The following is an 18,529-nucleotide window of genomic DNA, read 5'->3' on the forward strand; positions in this document are numbered from 1 at the left end:
CAGTCAACCTCTCTTCATAAGATAAGCCCTCCAGTCCAGGCAGCATTCTGGTAAACCTCCTCTGAACCCTCTCCAAAGCATCCGCATCTTTCCTATAATAGGGCGACCAGAACTGGACGTAGTATTCCAAGTGCGGTCTAACCAAAGTTTTATAGAGCTGCAACAAGATCTCACGACTCTTAAACTCAATCCCCCTGTTAATGAAAGCCAAAACACCATATGCTTTCTTAACAACCCTGTCCACTTGGGTGGCCATTTTAAGGGATCTATGTATCTGCACACCAAGATCCCTGTGTTCATCCACACTGCCAAGAATCCTATCCTTAATCCAGTACTCGGCTTTCAAATTCGACCTTCCAAAATGCATCACCTCGCATTTATCCAGGTTGAACTCCATCTGCCACCTCTCAGCCCATCTCTGCATCCTGTCAATGTCCCACTGCAGCCTACAACAGCCCTCTATACTGTCAACGACACCTCCAACCTTCGTGTTGTCTGCAAACTTGCTGACCCATCCATCAATCCCCTCATCCAAGTCATTAATAAAAATTACAAACAGTAGAGGCCCAAGGACAGAGCCCTGTGGAACACCACTCACCACTGACTTCCAGGCAGAATATTTTCCTTCTACTACCACTCGCTGTCTTCTGTTGACCAGCGAATTCTGTATCCAGACAGCTAAGTTCCCCTGTATCCCATTCCTCCTGACCTTCTGAATGAGCCTACCATGGGGAACCTTATCAAATGCCTTACTGAAGTCCATATACACCACATCCACAGCTCGACCCTCATCAACTTTTCTAGTCACATCCTCAAAGAACTCTAAGGTTTGTGAGGCATGACCTGCCCCTCACAAAGCCGTGTTGACAGCATTTAATCAAGCCATGCTCTTCCAGATAGTCATAAATCCTATCCCTCAGAATCCTTTCTAACGTTGCAGTCGACAGACGTGAGACTTACTGGTCTGTAATTGCCGGGGATTTCCCTATTTCCTTTCTTGAAGAGAGGAATTACATTTGCCTCTCTCCAGTCCTCAGGTACGACTCCAGTGGAGAGCGAGGATGCAAAGATCTTCGCGAGTGGCAAAGCAATTGCATTTCTCGTTTCCCAAAGCAGCCGAGGACAAATCTGGTCCGGGCCTGGCGACTTGTCATCTTAATGTTTGACAAAATTTTCAGCACATCAGCTTCCTCTATCTCTATCCATTCCAGCATGCACACCTGCTCTTCTAAGGTTTCATTCACTACAAAGTTTGTTTCTTTCGTAAAGACAGAAGCAAAAAACTCATTTAGGTCTTCCCCTACCACCTCAGACTCCACACACAAGTTCCCAATGCTATCCCTGATCGGTCCTACTCTTTCTTTGACCATTCTCTTATTCCTCACATAAGTGTAAAATGCCTTTGTGTTCTCCCTAATCCGTTCTGCCAAGCCTTTCTTGTGCCCCCTCCTGGCTCTCCTCAGACCATTTTTGAGCTCTTTCCTCGCCTGCCTGTAATCCTCTAGAGCTGAGCTTGACTCTAGCTTCCTCCACCTTATGTAAGCTACCTTCTTCCTTTTGACGAGAAGCTCCACCGCTCTTGTCATCCAAGGTTCCTTTATCTTATCCCTTCTTGCCTGCCTCAGAGGGACATATTTATTCATCACTTGCAACAACTGTTCCTTAAACAGTCTCCACATGTCTATAGTGCTTTTACCATGGAACAATTGCTTCCAGTCCATGCTTCCTAACTCATGTCTAATCGCATCATAGTTTCCTCTTCCCCAATTAAATATCCTCCCATTTTGCCTAATCCTCTCCTTCTCCATAGCTATGTAGAATGTGAGGCAGTTATGGTCACTATCACCAAAATGCTCTCCCACCACAAGATCTGATACCTGCCCCGGCTCGATTCCGAGCACCAAGTCTAGCATGGCCTCTCCCCTCGTCGGCCTGTCAACGTACTGAGTTAGGAAACCCTCCTGGGGACACCTTACAAAAACAGCTCCAAATCTTCTGCTCGAAGGAGGTTCCAATCAATATTGGGAAAGTTAAGTCACCCATTACAACAACCCTACTACGTTGGCAATTTTCCAAAAACTGCCGACCTATGCTTTCTTCAATCTCCCTGCTGCTATTGGGGGGCCTGTAGTAAACACCTAACGAGGTGACTACTCCCTCGCTGTTCCTAATTTCCACCCACACTGACTCAGTAGGCAGATCTTCCTCGACAATGGAAGCTTCTGTAGCTGTGATACCCTCTCTGCTTAGTAGTGCTACACCCCCTCCTCTTTTTCCCCCCTCCCTATTCTTTTGAAATGCTCTAAACCCTGGAACATCCAGCAACCATTCCTGCCCCTGAGAAACCCATGTCTCTGTTATGGCCACAACATCATAGCACCAGGTACTGATCCATGCACTAAGTTCATCACTTTTATTCCTGATACTCCTTGCGTTAAAGCAAACACACTTTAACTGATCCCTTGGTTCCTTCCCAGGAAAATCCTTCCCACTAGCTGGTCTATCTCTTGCTATTGCCTCACCTGCATCAACTCTCACCTCCAGTATACAGCTCAGGTTCCCACCCCACTGCCATACTAGTTTAAACCCTCTCGAACTACTCGAGCAAACCTTCCACCCAGGACATTGGTCCCCTTCCAGTTCAGATGCAACCCATCCTTCTTGTACAGGTCCCACCTTCCCCAGAAGGCATCCCAATTGCCTACATACCTGAAGCCCTCCCTCCTACACCAGCTGCGCAGCCATGTGTTAAGCTGCGCCCGCTCCCTGTTCCTCGCCTCGCTATCTCGTGGCACCGGTAGTAAACTAGAGAACACTACTCTGTTCGTCCTGCTTTGCAGCTTCCATCCTAACTCCCCGAAATTACTTTTTATATCCTCAACCCTTTTTCTGGCTATATCATTAGTGCCAATATGTAACACGATTTCTGGCTGTTCGCCCTCCCCTTTTAGAACCTTATACACCCGATCGGAGACGTCCCGGACCCTGGCACCAGGGAGGCAACATACCTTCCGGGAATCCCGTTCCTGACCACAAAATCTCCTGTCAATTCCCCTAACTATCGAGTCCCCTACCACGAGTACTTTTCTATTCTGCCCCCTTCCCTTCTTTGCCACAGTGTCAGGCTCAGTGCCAGAGAACTGACTACTATGGCTTTCCTCTGGTAGGTCATCCCCTCCCCCCCACCCCCAGCAGTATCCAAAACGGTATACTTATTGCTGAGGGGAATGCCCACAGGGGATCTCTGCACTGTCTGCCTGCCCCCTTTCCTCCCCCTGACTGTAACCCATCTATCCTTGTCCTGAGCGTTAGGAATGACCAACTCCCGATAACTCCTCTCAATTACCCCCTCTGCCTCCCGAATGATCCGTAGTTCATCCAGCTCCAGCTCCATTTCCCTAACACGGTTTTCAAGGAGCTGGAGTTGGGTGCACTTCCCGCAGATGTAGCCAGCGGAGACGTGTGCCACGTCCCCCACCTGCCACATTCTGCAGGAGGAGCAAGCAACTGCCCTCGCATCCATACCCCACTTATCTGAACACCCACTCAGTATTAAAGTAGAAAGCTTAGTTCAAGTTGCTATAAAATTAATAACAAACTTATATTCAATAGAGAAAGTTTAGAATGTACCTTACCTTACCTTATTAACTAGGTTAGAGGAGGAGGGCGGGTGGGAGACACTATAGTTGTAGAGTCTCGGGTTTAGCCGCCTTGCTGATATATATGGTCACTGCTTTCCTTCCCGGCTACCCCTCTGGTCCTCGTCACTTCCTCTGCTGCTCCCACTCCTTCTGTGAAAAAGAAAACACTGCTGCCCGCTACCGGTAAGTAATTTTTAAAAACTGCCTTACCTTAGCTGCAGTCTTCTGGGTTCGTCTTACCTCCGCTGCTGCTCGCACTCAAAATGAATGTAGTGATAGTACCAAGATTAGCCAGGTGGACTTCCTATAATGAGTTCCCTGATTGGGGGTGTTAATCTGGTCCAATCAGGGAGCCCTGGCTGACAGGTAAGAGCAGGAGTGTCAGAAATCCTGTTTACTCTGAGAGTAGGCTCTGAGGGAGCTGGATCAGTGTCAAGGATTTGTCCATGTGTAAATAAAGAATGGCTTTGTGACAGGATACCAGCCTCTGTGGATTTGTTGCAGTGGCGACAAAAGCATACGTAAAGCTGACTTTTCCCAATTGGACCTTCAACAGAGAAAATATACCATGGAAGAGAGAATAAGGTTTTGCATTTTGTTTTAAACAGAACATTAGGTACTAAGAATGTTAAAACGGCAAGCCTTCTAGTCAGAAACAAGGGAAGTTAAGATGGGACTAAAAGAGATGGGGCAGACCAATTAAATACATATCCAGGCTCTGACTTCACAAAAGTGGACACAGATAAGATCCCAAAATATTGGGGAACACAGACTCTAATGAGATGGATGAATTTGAAGGAAATTGGTAATAGTAGGGAAATGGTGATGGTGAAAATGATGGGATTAAAGACTGGTAAATCCTCAGGTCTTTATAATCTATATTGCATAAACTTAAGGAAGTAGTTCCAGGAAGAGCGGATACATTGAGGGTCATCTTCCAAAATTCTATAGACTCTGGAACAGTTCAATTGGATTGGATGGTAGCTATATGTAATCCCACTATTTAAAAGGAGATAGCAAACAGTGGATTATAGATTTATTAGCCTGATATTGGCTGTGGGGAAAATGCTAGAGTTTATCGTCAAAGATTCATAGCAAAGCACTTGGAAAATAGTGATAGTATCAGGTAGACTCAGCATGGATTCAAGGAAAATCAAGCTTGACAAACCTAGTAACAGAATTTGAGGATGTAGAGTTGATAGGTGGGATCCAGGGTTGTGGTTTATTGGACCTCCAGAAAACGTTCAAATAGATTTCATATAAGAGACAAGCATGTAAACTTAAAGTGCATGGGATTTGGGTAGTGATGTGTTTAGAGAATTGACTGGCAGACAGAAAACAAAGATTAGGGATAAATGGGTCATTTTCCATATGGCATGCAGTGACTAGTGGGTACCACAGCTGTCAGTGCTTGGATCCTAAGTATTCACAATATACTTGAATGTTTCAGATGAGGAAACAGAATGAAATACCTCCATATTTAGAGATGGCACAAACCTGGGTGGGAGAGTCAGCTGTGAGGAAAGTGTAGAGATTCTTCAGTGTGATTTTGACAGGCCGAGTAGGCGAGCAAGTGCAAGGCAGGTGAAGTATGATGATAAATGTTACATTATCCACTTTGATAGCAAAAACAGGAAGGCAGATTCATATCTGAATGGTGATGGATTGGGAAAGGGAGAGGTGTAACAAAACCTTTATGTTCTTGTACACCAGTCACTGAAAGTAAGCATGCAGGTGCATGAGGCAGTCTCGAAAGCAAATGGTATGTTCGCCTTCATAGTGAGAGGATTCAAGAATAGGAGCAAGGATGTCTAATTGCAATTGTACAGGACATTGTTGAGACTACACCTGGACTACTGTGTGCATTTTAGGTCTCCTTATCTGGGAAAGGATGTTCTGGTTCTGGAGAGTGTGCAACAAAGATTTACGAGACTGGTTCCTGGAAAGAAAGGATTTATGTTTGAAGAGACACGGAATCTGCTAGGCCTCTATTCACTGACATGTAAAAAAAATTGAGGCATGATCTCACAGAAACCTATAAAATTTTGACAGGGCTAGGTGCAGGAAGAATGTTCCCAGTGTCTGGGGAGTCCAGACCAGGGCTCACCATTGAAGGATATGGGGGTAGTCTATTTAGGATTGAGATGAACAGAAATTTCATCACCCATAGAGTAGTGAGCCTGTGGAATTTTCTACCAGCTGAGACCAAAACATTAAATGTTTTCCAGAAGGAGTTAGATATAGTTCTTAAGCTAACAAGATCAAAGAGGGGAAAGTGGGCCAGTGTACTGAGTTGGAAGATCAACCATGATCATATTGAAGGGCTAACGCCTGTTCCTATTTTATGTATAGAGGTTCCTAATGACTGAATGAGTGGAGACCAATATGTCATTTTACTACAAAGGTTTCTCAGAGCAGTGTTCCAGAATGAACCATTTCACGCTGCTTCATCATTTACCTTCCCGTATCATAAGGTTGAATGTAAAGATGCTCACTGATAATTGTATTTGTCACTACTTAGGCAATTCATTCCTGCACATTGGTAAGATTGGACAACATTCAGATAAATAGTAAACATGTCTGCCACACATGTGCCATGGAATGATTATCTTCAACAAGAGAGAATCTAACCTACCCTTGACATTCAATGGTATGACCAATCATGAATTTCCCCCATCATCATCAACATTCTGCAGTTGTCATGAAGCAGAAGTACAACTAGACCAGCAATATAAATTCTGAACTCCCAAAACCTTACCATCTTCGAAAAGGCAGAAGTCGGGAGTGTGATGGAATACTCTCCACTTGCTTGGATGAATGCAGAAGCTTGTCTCCAGCAAAGACAAAGCAGCCTACTTAAACCGTGGCCATGGATTTGTACCATCTATAAGATGCACTACAGCAACTTACCAATATTCCTTCAATAGCATCTTCTAAACCTGCGACCTCCACCGTCTAGAAGTACACTGTATAAGAAAATGCAAGGGATCACCACTGTGGTAAGTTCTTTGCCAAGTCACAGACTATCTGACTTGGAATTATTGTCATTCCTCTACTACCACCAGGTCAAAATCCTGAAAGTCCACCCTAACAGCACTGAGAATGCAGCAACACCATAAAGACTGCAATTGTTCAAGAAAGTGACTGATTGCCACCTTCTCAAGAGCAATTAGAAATGGGCAATGAATGGTTTTGTTGCATACATCCCATGAATGAATAAAACAAACTAGGCGTCGTGGTGTTGAAATGTATACACTTTTGAATTTAATCATTGATCTGTACTCAGTCATTTGACTTTAGGCAATGACTCCAGCTGACCTCAGCATCCTTGGCATTGAAAGAAGGAAAAAAAATCATCCAGGGATTCAGCATCTGAGCTCTATCTGGTGATCCCTGTTGGAAAATGTGTGTGGGTGTTGGATACAAATGAAGACATGGCTCTGCTTTAATTCCTCCTCCTGTGGTTAAACAGCCTGCCAACCTCCACAGTGGAGATATATCAGAGAGCTGCGAACAGCTGTGGAACCATATTCTAGCATGAGTCACTGTCTTTAGGGTAGGAGCAGAGCAAATCAGAAGAAACACAAATTCTTTTTCGGAAACTACCCATATGGTTATGTTTAGAGATACAAGTCAGCAAGTTGCCATTTTTCTCTCTATCTTTTTCTCTCAAGGCATCTGAACTGAAGAAGATCAAACAGGAAACTTTACAAAATGGTTAGTTACAGCAGAGAAGGTTGTGTCTTTCTGAAGGAGCAAATTATCTCCTGCAATTCAACCACCTTCTTCCCGTAGCACTCGAGCCCCTTCCTCAAGTAGAAGTCAGCTTGTGGAGGAACTCTGGTGGGATATATTTGGATGATTCCACATTATAGCTGTAAGAGTTCAATGTACAATTTAACTATAGTTCATCATATATGGTTCTATGTGCTTTCTGTTGGTAAAAAAGCAGGTGTGAGTACATTAAAGAACTGGATTAGTCATGTTTAAAACCACACACAGTCTTGTCCCAAATCTAAAGTGGGTTTCTTAACAATAGCCTCCAACATTTAATTTCCTTATTAAAAGTTGTTGAAGACATTGATAAATAACATTTGGCAGAAACTCACAGTGAGTGGGAATAAAAACAATGAAGATATCTTGAGATCTGTAGTTCTATTTATGTGAGGTTTGTTGGTTAATTGACTGTACTGCTGGTTTGTAATGCAGAGTGATGCCAGTGGCTGAAGTCACCATGATAGATCCACCATTTGGATCTCTCCCCTTGCCTGAGGCAAGGTGACCATGTGATCAAACTCCCACTTGTAGTGTCTCTCTAATGACAGAACAGTTGTTATGGTCTTCTGTCTCCCTCCTTGAGGCCTATACCCATGCTTCACCCCACCCAAACTCAACACGAGTCCACAATGAAAGAACGCCCTCATGGATGCTGTAAGGAGAAACCTTATTCAGCAATGAATTGTAGAGAGCAATTCAGCACTACGTCATTAAATGTTGTCTCAGCTTCACACCTGGGGTCAGCCAAGAGTTCAAGGGCTTGTACAATTTTCATAAATGTTCTGCAAATACACCTCCTCTGTTGGAAAACTGTTTGCTACTGAGGAAGAAATTTCAATATTAATAATAGTGCTCAATGAATCACAGTTCATTATAAGTAGATTTGTGATTAAATTAATTCAGTGAAGCATTTCAAAAAACATTAATTGCATTTCGATAAAATTCAAGTCACATTTTACAAGAGGATGTCCCACTTTCTGTACTGCTTGGTGACTGAAACTTTTGAATAAGAAAATAGAAGGACAGTGTAGAATGCCAAATGAAGGAAGAATTAGATCTGAGCAGGAAACTAACATTGAAGGAAATTGCAAGGTGTGGATGGGATAAAGGTGTAAGGTTGGAGTCAGATTAAGTAACCCTCTGAAGGATCGGAAGTTGAGCAGGTCATTGGATAGGACTGGACCTGGCCACAAAACGTACTCATGGTCTTTCCTTTCTATTTGTTTCCTCTATCGACATTTCCAGGTGAAAAAAAAAATTAGATTCAAATAAAAATTAGTCAATGAGTCAAACCTACTGAGTAGGTCATGTTGATAAAAGTCCAAATTCTTCAGAAGGTGTGTCCCGACCCGAAACGTCAGCTTTCCTGATCCTCTGATGCTGCCTGGCTTGCTGTGTTCCTCCAGCTCCACACTGTGTTATCTCTGACCCCAGCATCGGCAGTCTATACTACCTCTAAAATACTGATGTGTTATACTGCTTTTTCGTATAGCTTTCTCCCAGGTGCTAATGTACAAACTTCTACACAAATAATTATACTGTTGTCGAGTCAAACCTACTGAGTAGACCATGTTGATAAAAGTCTCAATTCTCCACAGGGACCTGAATCCTTGTTTACGATTACATTAATACGTCTTGTCACCCTCCTTGTTTAAATAATTAGTTACCTGAACAAAGGAATTGGTATTTCTTTACACACTCAATGTGCAAACAGGCTTTCTGACAGTTGCCTCGGGTCTGACACCTGTTTATCTGTTGTCACTGGGGTTGACCTGGTTCACCTTTTTGTGCAATTCCACTAACTGTGGCAAAGCTGTCTGCCCAGGGCCTGATCCATTAGTAAGTTGCTTCCTTCCTAATCGTTAAGCGACAGCAAGTGGCTGTAATATTGTAGCTCCTCTTGTTGGCGAGCGCACATATTCCGGGACAGAACAGTTTCTGTTCTCTCTGTTTTTATCAGGCCTAGGCCCAGTTCTGCAAAAATGTTCTCCCCCGTGGAAATCCAGGTAAGTTATACCATTTATGGCCATTCATGATTTGACTGAAAAATGTAAATTCCTTTTCAGTTTTAATACACCGTAAGCAGATCTCTCATATTTATTCAAGGCTGGGGATTTGGGGAGCGGGGCACTGAGACATATGGAGGAAGAGGTACCTATAAATCTGTGGAACTAATTGAATTGGTCCCTTTGAGATGAGTGGTGATCACATCTTAAAGTGGCTACAAGAGTTTGCCATTGACAATGGCGTTTGTGTATCGGTGTCAGCTAAGGCTGACCCATTTGCAATATAGAATGATACCAACAATTTATGTTCAATTCCCGCACTGGCTGAGTTTACCGTAAAGGACTCCAATTTCCAGCCCCTCACCTGAGGTGCAGTGACCTTCAGGTTAAACTCACCACCAGTTGACTGTCTCTGAGAGAGCAGCCCCATGGTGATTTTACCTGTCTGTGTATATGTCTATGTATGTACCTCTATGTGTTTGACGGTGTGTAAGTGTCTGTGTGCATTCTGTATGTGTACTTGCGTGTATATCAATGTATACTGGATGAGTGTGTACCTATGTGTCTATGTCTATATCTATGCAATGTACTGAATGGGTATGTATCTGTGTGCCGGTGTGTATACCTGTGCAATGTACCAGATGCGTGTGTACCTATGTGTCTGTGTGTACATCTGTGCACTGTACCGGAAGAGTGTACTGTATGTCCATGTGATTGTGTGTCTCTTCCGGGAAAACCACAGTCAGCTCCGCAGCAGAAAACATGTGATGACTTTGCATGGTGGCCCCGCTGTCCACAGTGGCTGCTGTTGTAAATACTCATGAGAAGGGGAAATGACAACACATAAGTTCTCTACATTCCTGAATGATAGATAGCGGAGGAACTCAAACCCTTAGTCACAACCTTAAATCTTGGGGTGTTTTCAGTTTGCGGAAGCGGGAATCCTTGCTGGTAATTGGACTTGCGGTCTAGGGGTGGCTGTGTATAGAGACATGAATGGAATGAAGTGATCACACACATTCAGCCACTTTAGTATACATAATTTAAACTGTTGAACATTTGATGTTTGGATGGCTTAATGTTTTCAGACATTTATTACTCAGCCATAATGAATAGTTAACGAAATTCAATGTTTTCTATGTACACTGCCTCTTTTCATTGAAAGGTTGCAGCTTTTTCCAAATCAGCCTTTTAATCAATGTATCCGTTTGTTTAGATTTGATCTCGGAATTTATTTATGCCATGACTCGAGTGATCTTCAAATCGGTGCTGCTCCTTTGAGCGGACAATGGGAGAGGAATATCGGATAAAGTAGCAGATGAGAGGTATCCTCTAATGTAAGCACAACGATAGCAGAGTTTGTTGAGGATAATTTTTAAAAGCGATTACCGATAGCCCTTCAGTCTGCCGCTACCCTAGCTGGCCAGGGCTGCTAATGGAACGGTAACATCAATATGTGGGGATCTTAAAAAATGCAACAGCTTCCTCCTTAAGTATTCAACGTTGACGTAAAACTGTAATCTTGACGCTCTTAAATGTGGAAAAACTTCGAAGCCCACCGCCAACTGAAGACGGCCAGTGTATAAAATATTTAAACATCTCCACTTCAAAGTGCTCCGGGGAATGCCGCGTTTGTTCCTCTGAAGACTTGCATGTGGAGCTACCCCTTATACACACATACACACACACAAACACACACACTTTCTCTTCCTGCTCACTGGGATCCAAGCAACATTAAGCGATGTTAAATGTCAGCTCGATTTGACGCGGTCGCAAGGCAAGAAACGAAGCAATTAAACTGGGATTCCACCCCTTCTGGACGTGGCCATGTGAGTGGGTATAAAAGGCGCCTGCGCGCTGTGCAGATCTTCAGTCAACCTGGACAGCTCCGTGGTGCTGAATCCGCCTCTGCAACTGTCTCTTCGAAACCATGTCCCGCGCAGCCTTCGGCAGGTTTTTCGCCCTCTCCTTCCTAGTGGCGAGAGCAGCGGCCCAAGATTTCGCTCAGACGCGGTTCATCTGCACCTCCATCCCTTTGGACATGGACCCCATGTGCTCTGCCCCCATGCAGAACAGTGGTCCGGTCGAGGATATCAAAGGGACTATCCTTCAGCTCCGGGAGACCATACTGCAACAGAAGGAGACGATTATGAATCAGAAGGAGACCATCAGGGAACTGACCGCTAAGCTAAGCAGATGCGAAAGTCAGAGTGTGTCTGAGCCCTCGGTGAGTGAACTGCCCCGAAAGGCATTCCGCAGTAAGCAGTCAGGAAAGGGTAGATATCCCATGGGAGATCTCTCTGTAGCTCAAGCGGATACATTAAATCAACTTGGACAAATTTTACAATCACTCAAAACACGTCTGGAGAATTTGGAGGTAAATATAAAGAGAAGTTAAACTTCTCAGTGTCGTCAAAACTAGATTGGATAAAACGTTGAGACGACACAATCGGCCATTGACACAATGGCCGATTGGAATCGATCCGAGAAATCCCCGTAGTAAATAGGTTCAAAAGCCCAATGTTTGTCCAAGTTACAGGCAAAGGAAGCTCGAGCTGATTTTGCAAAGTGGCAGTCACCGTTCGGCCCTCGTTGAGATGTCTGAGACTAGAAGTAGGGCATAGGCGCTGACATTCGGGCTGTCTCGCCCATCATTGTTAAGTGAGGGTCAGTGCAATACCCTACAGTGTGTTCGCGTTCGGGTTCTCTTCTTCCTAACCCGTTCCTTACACCTTTGTGTGTGCCTCTGTTTCTGTTTTGTTCGTGCGCTCTCGGTAACGGCAGCAGCAATACAACCGAGCCAATGCTTCCGTTCAGACAAATAGCTTGAAAGATCTTCTGCAGAACAAGATAGACCATCTAGAGAAACAAGTTCTGTCCAGAGTCAACAGCTTGGAGGAGACCAAAAACGCGGTGCGAAACGACACGACGGAGAACAGGGGCAAGATCGAGAATGCTCTGAATTCTCTCCATCAGAGGATCAGTGATTTGGAGAAAGGTGGGTTGCTCTTTAGAAAACTCTTGAGCTCAAATACTTCTCTTGTCCCGAGTTACAACGAACGAAGTTACCCCTTGTACGGAGCAATAAAACAAAGTTTGAATTGTATGATATTTTACAAGTAGAGGAACCGATGGGACTGTCACATTTTACGTGTTTTAGGCTGGGTTAGGGAAGTGAATGGGAAATCCGGGTGGTTGGTGAGAGGACGCGGCTGATAGGCAGTTGAACATGTAGGGCAAGTGGAAACAGAGCAGTGTATTGTACCCTATGAGTGATATTCCTAACCACGGGAATTAATACTAAGTGTTCATACATTCCCGCAAATCAGTTAGAATACGGTCCAATTCGATGAAGGTTAAAGCTTGGTAAAATGTCACCCATGGGTAACGGCTGTTACAAAAAAAGATGGCAATTACCTGCCCTCTTCCTCCTAAACTACACCCCTCCCCTGTGCTGCAAATAGCCGCTATATTTAGTCGGATGGCTGCAGCCGGTTCCGCGGGGAAGGGTGCGCTGGCGGAAGCCGCGCTGCAGCTTTTCAGCGCTGGGTCTTGACTGAACCACAAGCGCATTACGGCAGTATTCTGGCACAGTGAGCAAGCTGGTTCGTAAAACTTCATCCGGATGGCCGAGAGCAGAGACCGCCTCCCCCCTCTCTCTCTCTCTGTGCTGCTGCATTATGGATTGCGCAGCCGTCTCCAATGGAATGGAATCAAAAATGTCCCAGGACGCCGCTCACATGACCGGGATTATACTGCGGGATGCATTGATGGGGATTAATCTAGAGTGGCAGTTATATAAGAATTGATGTGATTCAGCACCTGAACTGTGCAGTGGAAGCACACGGCACAGTTTCTGAGAGCTCGATTTTCACAACACGGTCCGTTCCAGCTCATTCCCATCAAGGCTGCCCCATCTAACCCGTGCACATTGTAGTCAATCTCTGTCTCTATCTCTCGTTCTCTTGACATTATACAGGACAGAGAAATTCAAGACCGACAGATAAATTCCAGATCACATTTCCTTTGAGGACCAACTACATGTACGCCAAGGTGAAGAAAAGTTTGCCTGAAATGTACGCCATGACTGTCTGTATGTGGCTTAAGTCCAATGCTTCACCCGGAGTAGGTACCCCGTTCTCCTACGCTGTCCCGGGACAATCTAACGAGCTGGTTCTCATCGAGTGGGGGAATAACCCGATGGAGATCCTGATTAATGACAAGGTGAGTCATGACCTCAGCATCCATGGGGAGAAGTGCAAAAATAACCTGATGGGGAAAGGAGCAGCAATAGGAGCTACCTGCAAACTCCTCTTTAGTTAGGTATAAGTGATTTCTGTTGGTTGAGGGGTTTAGTTTCTTCGTCAATACATCAGAGGGACGGGTCGGCCGTTCGGCCTCATGTCTGTTCTGCCATTAGAAGGAATCTTGGATGGTTTGTATCAACCGATAGCCATCCTGTCTCGGATAGATGCTCAAAATAGTCGGCCGAAGCGCTAACACAGCATCCAAAAAGATGCTGGAAATCAGAAACAAAATCAGGAATTGCTGGAAGAATTCAGCAGGTCTAACCACATCCCTGGAAAGAAGGCAGTCAACCGTTCAGGTCCCGTGACCCTTCTTCAGAACTGAGTTTTTACAGCAATTTTTGTTTATTATTACAATAGAAATATTTACGGTAAATTCCAGTAAGTCGTAGAGTAAGAGGTCTCTGTACGTCCCGTCCAAGAACATGTTTCAAGTTACATTACTACAAATTAGGATGACCAGATGTACGCAGATCTGGTTATCTTACATTGTAATAATGTTAATTTGAAACACGTTCTTAAGTGGGTCGTTATCAGGGACTTCTTATTCTCAGACCTACTGGAAATAAAGGCTCTCCTAATGAATCTCGATTCAATATTCAGTGTTGCTATGCACCTTCAATGTGAAGGGACAGGGTAATAAGGTCAATCATACTCCACGCTACTCAGTTTTTGGGGCGATATCCAATTACAGAAAACAATCAGCAAACATGGGAAGTGCCAACAACTTTAAAATCCGCCCTTTTCTTGCAGGTAGCCAAACTTCCTTTCGTTATTAATGATGGGAAATGGCATCATATCTGTGTCACGTGGTCTACGAGAGATGGTGTTTGGGAAGCCTACCAGGACGGACTGAAAAGGGGGAATGGAGAAAACCTAGCACCGTGGCATCCCATTAAACCAGGCGGAATCATGGTGTTGGGCCAAGAACAGGTAGTTGTCGCACTTGTAAAATAACAGTATTAAAAAAGAGCGTTATGAATGCAATAAGATATTGAATGAAAACGGTTAAAACTGAGCGATCATCCAGCTGGGTTTGCTGCATGATGAAAATTATCACATCATTCCAAGGAACCATCCAAGTTGAAGGTAAATCCAACGGCACAGGGCGGTTAGCACCATTCCAATAAACAGGCCACTCGCCAATAAATTAGCTACTGTGGCAAACACGAATGAATCAAACACGCGTCCATGTCTATGGGCGGAGTGAACTGGAACAGTGGTGGTTTAATTCGACGGCAATGAATTCAGGTCGCGAAGGCCGGAGCCTCTCGCAAGCGACTTACAGCGCCCCAAGTGTCCATAGGCGTCATTGCCTGAATCACACCTACGAACTACTTGGTAATAAAATGTGAGGCTGGATGAACGCAGCAGGCCAAGCAGCATCTCAGGAGCACAAAAGCTGACGTTTCGGGCCTAGACCCTTCATCAGAGAGCTGCTTGGCCTGCTGTGTTCATCCAGCCTCACATTTTATTATCTTGGAATCTCCAGCATCTGCAGTTCCCATTATCTCTGATACGAACTACTTGGGTCGCTGCAAGACGCCTGCAGAAAATTTGAGTTTACAAGCTGTGAGCTGGATGAACACAGCAAGCCAAGCAGCATCAGAGGAGCAGGAAAACCGACGTTTCGGGCCCTGACCCTGCTGTGTTCATCCAGCTCTACACCTTGTTATCTCAGATTCTCCAGCATCTGCAGTTCCTACTATCTCTGCAGAAATTTGAGTCGGACACACATCCGCAGAGACATAACGAAGTGTGGAGCTGGATGAACACAGCAGGCCAAGCAGCGTCTTAGGGGGGCAAAGGTGCTTGGGTCGGTAAAGAGGTGAATAAAATCTGTCACCTGGGGATGCGAGGACTACCCTGTACCTGGTTTTAGCTTTCTCTGGGTCAGCAACTTGCTTCTTGCAAGGAATAGAGGAAGGTAAGTATACACACACACAAAAAAACTTACGGAGATAACCTTCTCGTTACTAACATGGTTATTTTATCTCCTTCTGAATTAGGATACGTTAGGAGGTGGGTTTGATGCCACACAGGCCTTTGTGGGTGAGATGTCCCACTTTCACATGTGGGATAGGGTCCTAACTCCAGGAGAGGTCTACAGCCTGGCTAACTGCAGCTCCAAGACTTTGGTGGGGAATGTGATTGCATGGACTGAAGCCAATGTTGACATCTACGGTGGCGCCACCAAGTGGACATTTGAAGCGTGCCGCCAGATTAATTAATCCTCCAGTGGGATTATCTTCTACGACTCCAAAATCAAATTTCTCTTTTCAGGAATAAAACTTACAAGAATCTTCTGCAAAAAAAAGTTACTTAAGTTGGTAAAAAGTATTTACAATTTCTTGTCATGACAACTGGATCATGCTTCTCAGGCGTATTAACGAGGGAGCATCAAAGTGCTCTCCTCCCGACCTTCACTGACAGCCAACAGTCCTGGGAAAGCCATATGCTTTAAGTGTCTGATGGCGTGTTTACTTGATGCCAATTAGCCTGAGTGCCTTTGGCAGGTGCAAAATGCAACAAGTAGTCTTTTATCCTTTCCGTTTGCATATTCTTAAAAAAATAAACACACAATTTGAGATAATTGCGTTGTGGGAACATGTCTTGTTAAAATAATATTGCTATGACTGTGCGCTCTATTGCAAATTACACACGTACTGACGAAGGTACGGCTGCAAAAATGCTGAACACATAGTGGTAAACTGAAGGTGTAGAATAACGCGGGTGCTTTTTTTTAAAAGGTCCATTTTATCACATCACAGGCTTACGGCATGGCGATTTATGTGCATTTATTTTGTAAATTTGTTCTGATCGACAGTTAATCCATTGGAGACTGATTGAGAAAAAAAATAATTGTAACGTTGCGCCCTCTAGTGAAAAATAATTATTTTTTCTAAAAAAGGAAATTTTGCAAACGTACTAACATTTTTATTAAATTTGATGTCTGAATGAGGATTTTCCCCCAAAATATTTAGAAGGTATAAACTATTGTTTTTGGCCAGACACTGGCAAGTAAAATATTTGTAGATGTAAATATTGTACAATATGCGGAAATTATATGTACCATACACTTTCACATGCAAACCAAAGTTGTAAATATTCTGAATCAAGATTCCCATACTGTCCGTAAATCTCATTTCTGGATAATATAATGATTAGACTCTACATTAGACAACCATTTCTTTAAAAAGCGCTATGTTTTTATGTCATGAATGCTTTTTCATTTGATGCAAATGTGACATGTACTGTCAATTTTATTTTTACACAATAAAGAGACAGAAAGATCACTAGCATTGATCAGGCTCATTTTTACTCTGTGACAAAGTAATCATCCATAAGTTTTCCTGTGCGGCAGGAATATAAGGATGCCAGGCAGATTGAACTGCCTGTATCTTAGCTCAAGAGTGAAGAACATCTAGTTATTCTCTAACCAACCTGTTCAGAGATGTTGTGATACAGCTCTGAAGCAGGTGGATACTAAATCTGGGCCTTCTGGCTCAGAAGTGGGACATTATCATGGTGTCACAAGAACCCCATGAAGTACTGCACAATGTTATGTACAACCATCTGTGATCTGCATTGTTCACACTTTAACAGGAAGCTGGAATAGTAGCCAATTGTCACAGACAATGTTAAAGTATATAATGAATAGACACAAAGGCTCAATGCAGTGACAAACTTTACTATTTGCCATGACATTTTGAACGGGAATGACAAACCTGTTTTTTGCAAATTGTAAAACATTGAGTTTGGTTGAAAAAAATACTCCAAACACAAGCACTTACAATAGTTGAAAAGTGCATCGAGTGGAAGAAAACGCAACTTGTGTTTTTGATTTGATTTGATTTATTTGAGTCGTGTGTACCTCAGCCTGTGAAAAGTTTTGTTGATGACAAACCCATGGCTTCAGAATATGCGTGGGAGTTAACCACTTATTATGTGTCCAAAAAGACACGGCTTCAATGTTAACTACGGGAGTAGACAGCCATTGACCTAGAATGGTGACTCCCAGAGAATAAGTCAAACCTTTACCCATACGGGAATTATTCTGGAAGAACTTTATATATAAAGTGTATATGTAAATATGAACATATATGTGTGTATATGATTTGTCACACCTTCACAATTAGTTTTGCTCTGACCTGTCTTAATGACTAAACTGTATGTATAATTTGGCAGCCAAGGTTTCCAAAAATGGATCTAAAAATGTACTGGAGATAATGGGAACTGCAGATGCTGGAGATTCCAAGATGATAAAATGTGAGGCTGGATGAACACAGCAGGCCAAGCAGCATCTCAGGAGCACAAAAGCTGACGTTTCGGGCCTAGACCCTTCATCAGAGAGGGGGATGGGGGGAGGGAACTGGAATAAATAGGGAGAGAGGGGGAGGCGGACCGAAGATGGAGAGCAAAGAAGATAGGTGGAGAGGGTGTAGGTGGGGAGGTAGGGAGGGGATAGGTCAGTCCAGGGAAGACGGACAGGTCAAGGAGGTGGGATGAGGTTAGTAGGTAGCTGGGGGTGCGGCTGGGGGTGGGAGGAAGGGATGGGTGAGAGGAAGAACCGGTTAGGGAGGCAGAGACAGGTTGGACTGGTTTTGGGATGCAGTGGGTGGGGGGGAAGAGCTGGGCTGGTTGTGTGGTGCAGTGGGGGGAGGGGATGAACTGGGCTGGTTTAGGGATGCAGTGGGGGAAGGGGAGATTTTGAAACTGGTGAAGTCCACATTGATACCATATGGCTGCAGGGTTCCCAGGCGGAATATGAGTTGCTGTTCCTGCAACCTTCGGGTGG

General features: G+C 44.1%; 1 protein-coding gene across 3 annotated transcripts in view; it reads left to right on the top strand.

Annotated features, from left to right (window-relative positions):
* The window catches only part of nptx1l (neuronal pentraxin 1 like), a 39,609-nt gene extending 22,576 nt beyond the window's left edge, over positions 1-17,033 (top strand). Inside the window, exons 1-6 of one of the 3 annotated variants that reach the window (XM_048554898.2) lie at positions 10,215-10,375; positions 10,641-11,651; positions 12,209-12,422; positions 13,404-13,648; positions 14,485-14,664; positions 15,741-17,033. In XM_048554898.2, the coding sequence (XP_048410855.1) occupies positions 11,355-11,651; positions 12,209-12,422; positions 13,404-13,648; positions 14,485-14,664; positions 15,741-15,962 (1,158 nt within the window). In that variant the 5' untranslated portion in view covers positions 10,215-10,375; positions 10,641-11,354 and the 3' untranslated portion in view covers positions 15,963-17,033. Of the gene's footprint in view, positions 1-10,214; positions 10,376-10,640; positions 11,652-12,208; positions 12,423-13,403; positions 13,649-14,484; positions 14,665-15,740 lie in introns of those variants that run through there. The other 2 variants (XM_048554897.2, XM_048554899.2) reach the window with 2 other exon arrangements.
* The last annotated feature ends 1,496 nt before the right edge of the window (positions 17,034-18,529 follow it).

Source organism: Stegostoma tigrinum, chromosome 22 (genome assembly GCF_030684315.1).
Source record: "Stegostoma tigrinum isolate sSteTig4 chromosome 22, sSteTig4.hap1, whole genome shotgun sequence".
Classification (NCBI taxonomy): Eukaryota; Metazoa; Chordata; class Chondrichthyes; order Orectolobiformes; family Stegostomatidae; genus Stegostoma; species Stegostoma tigrinum.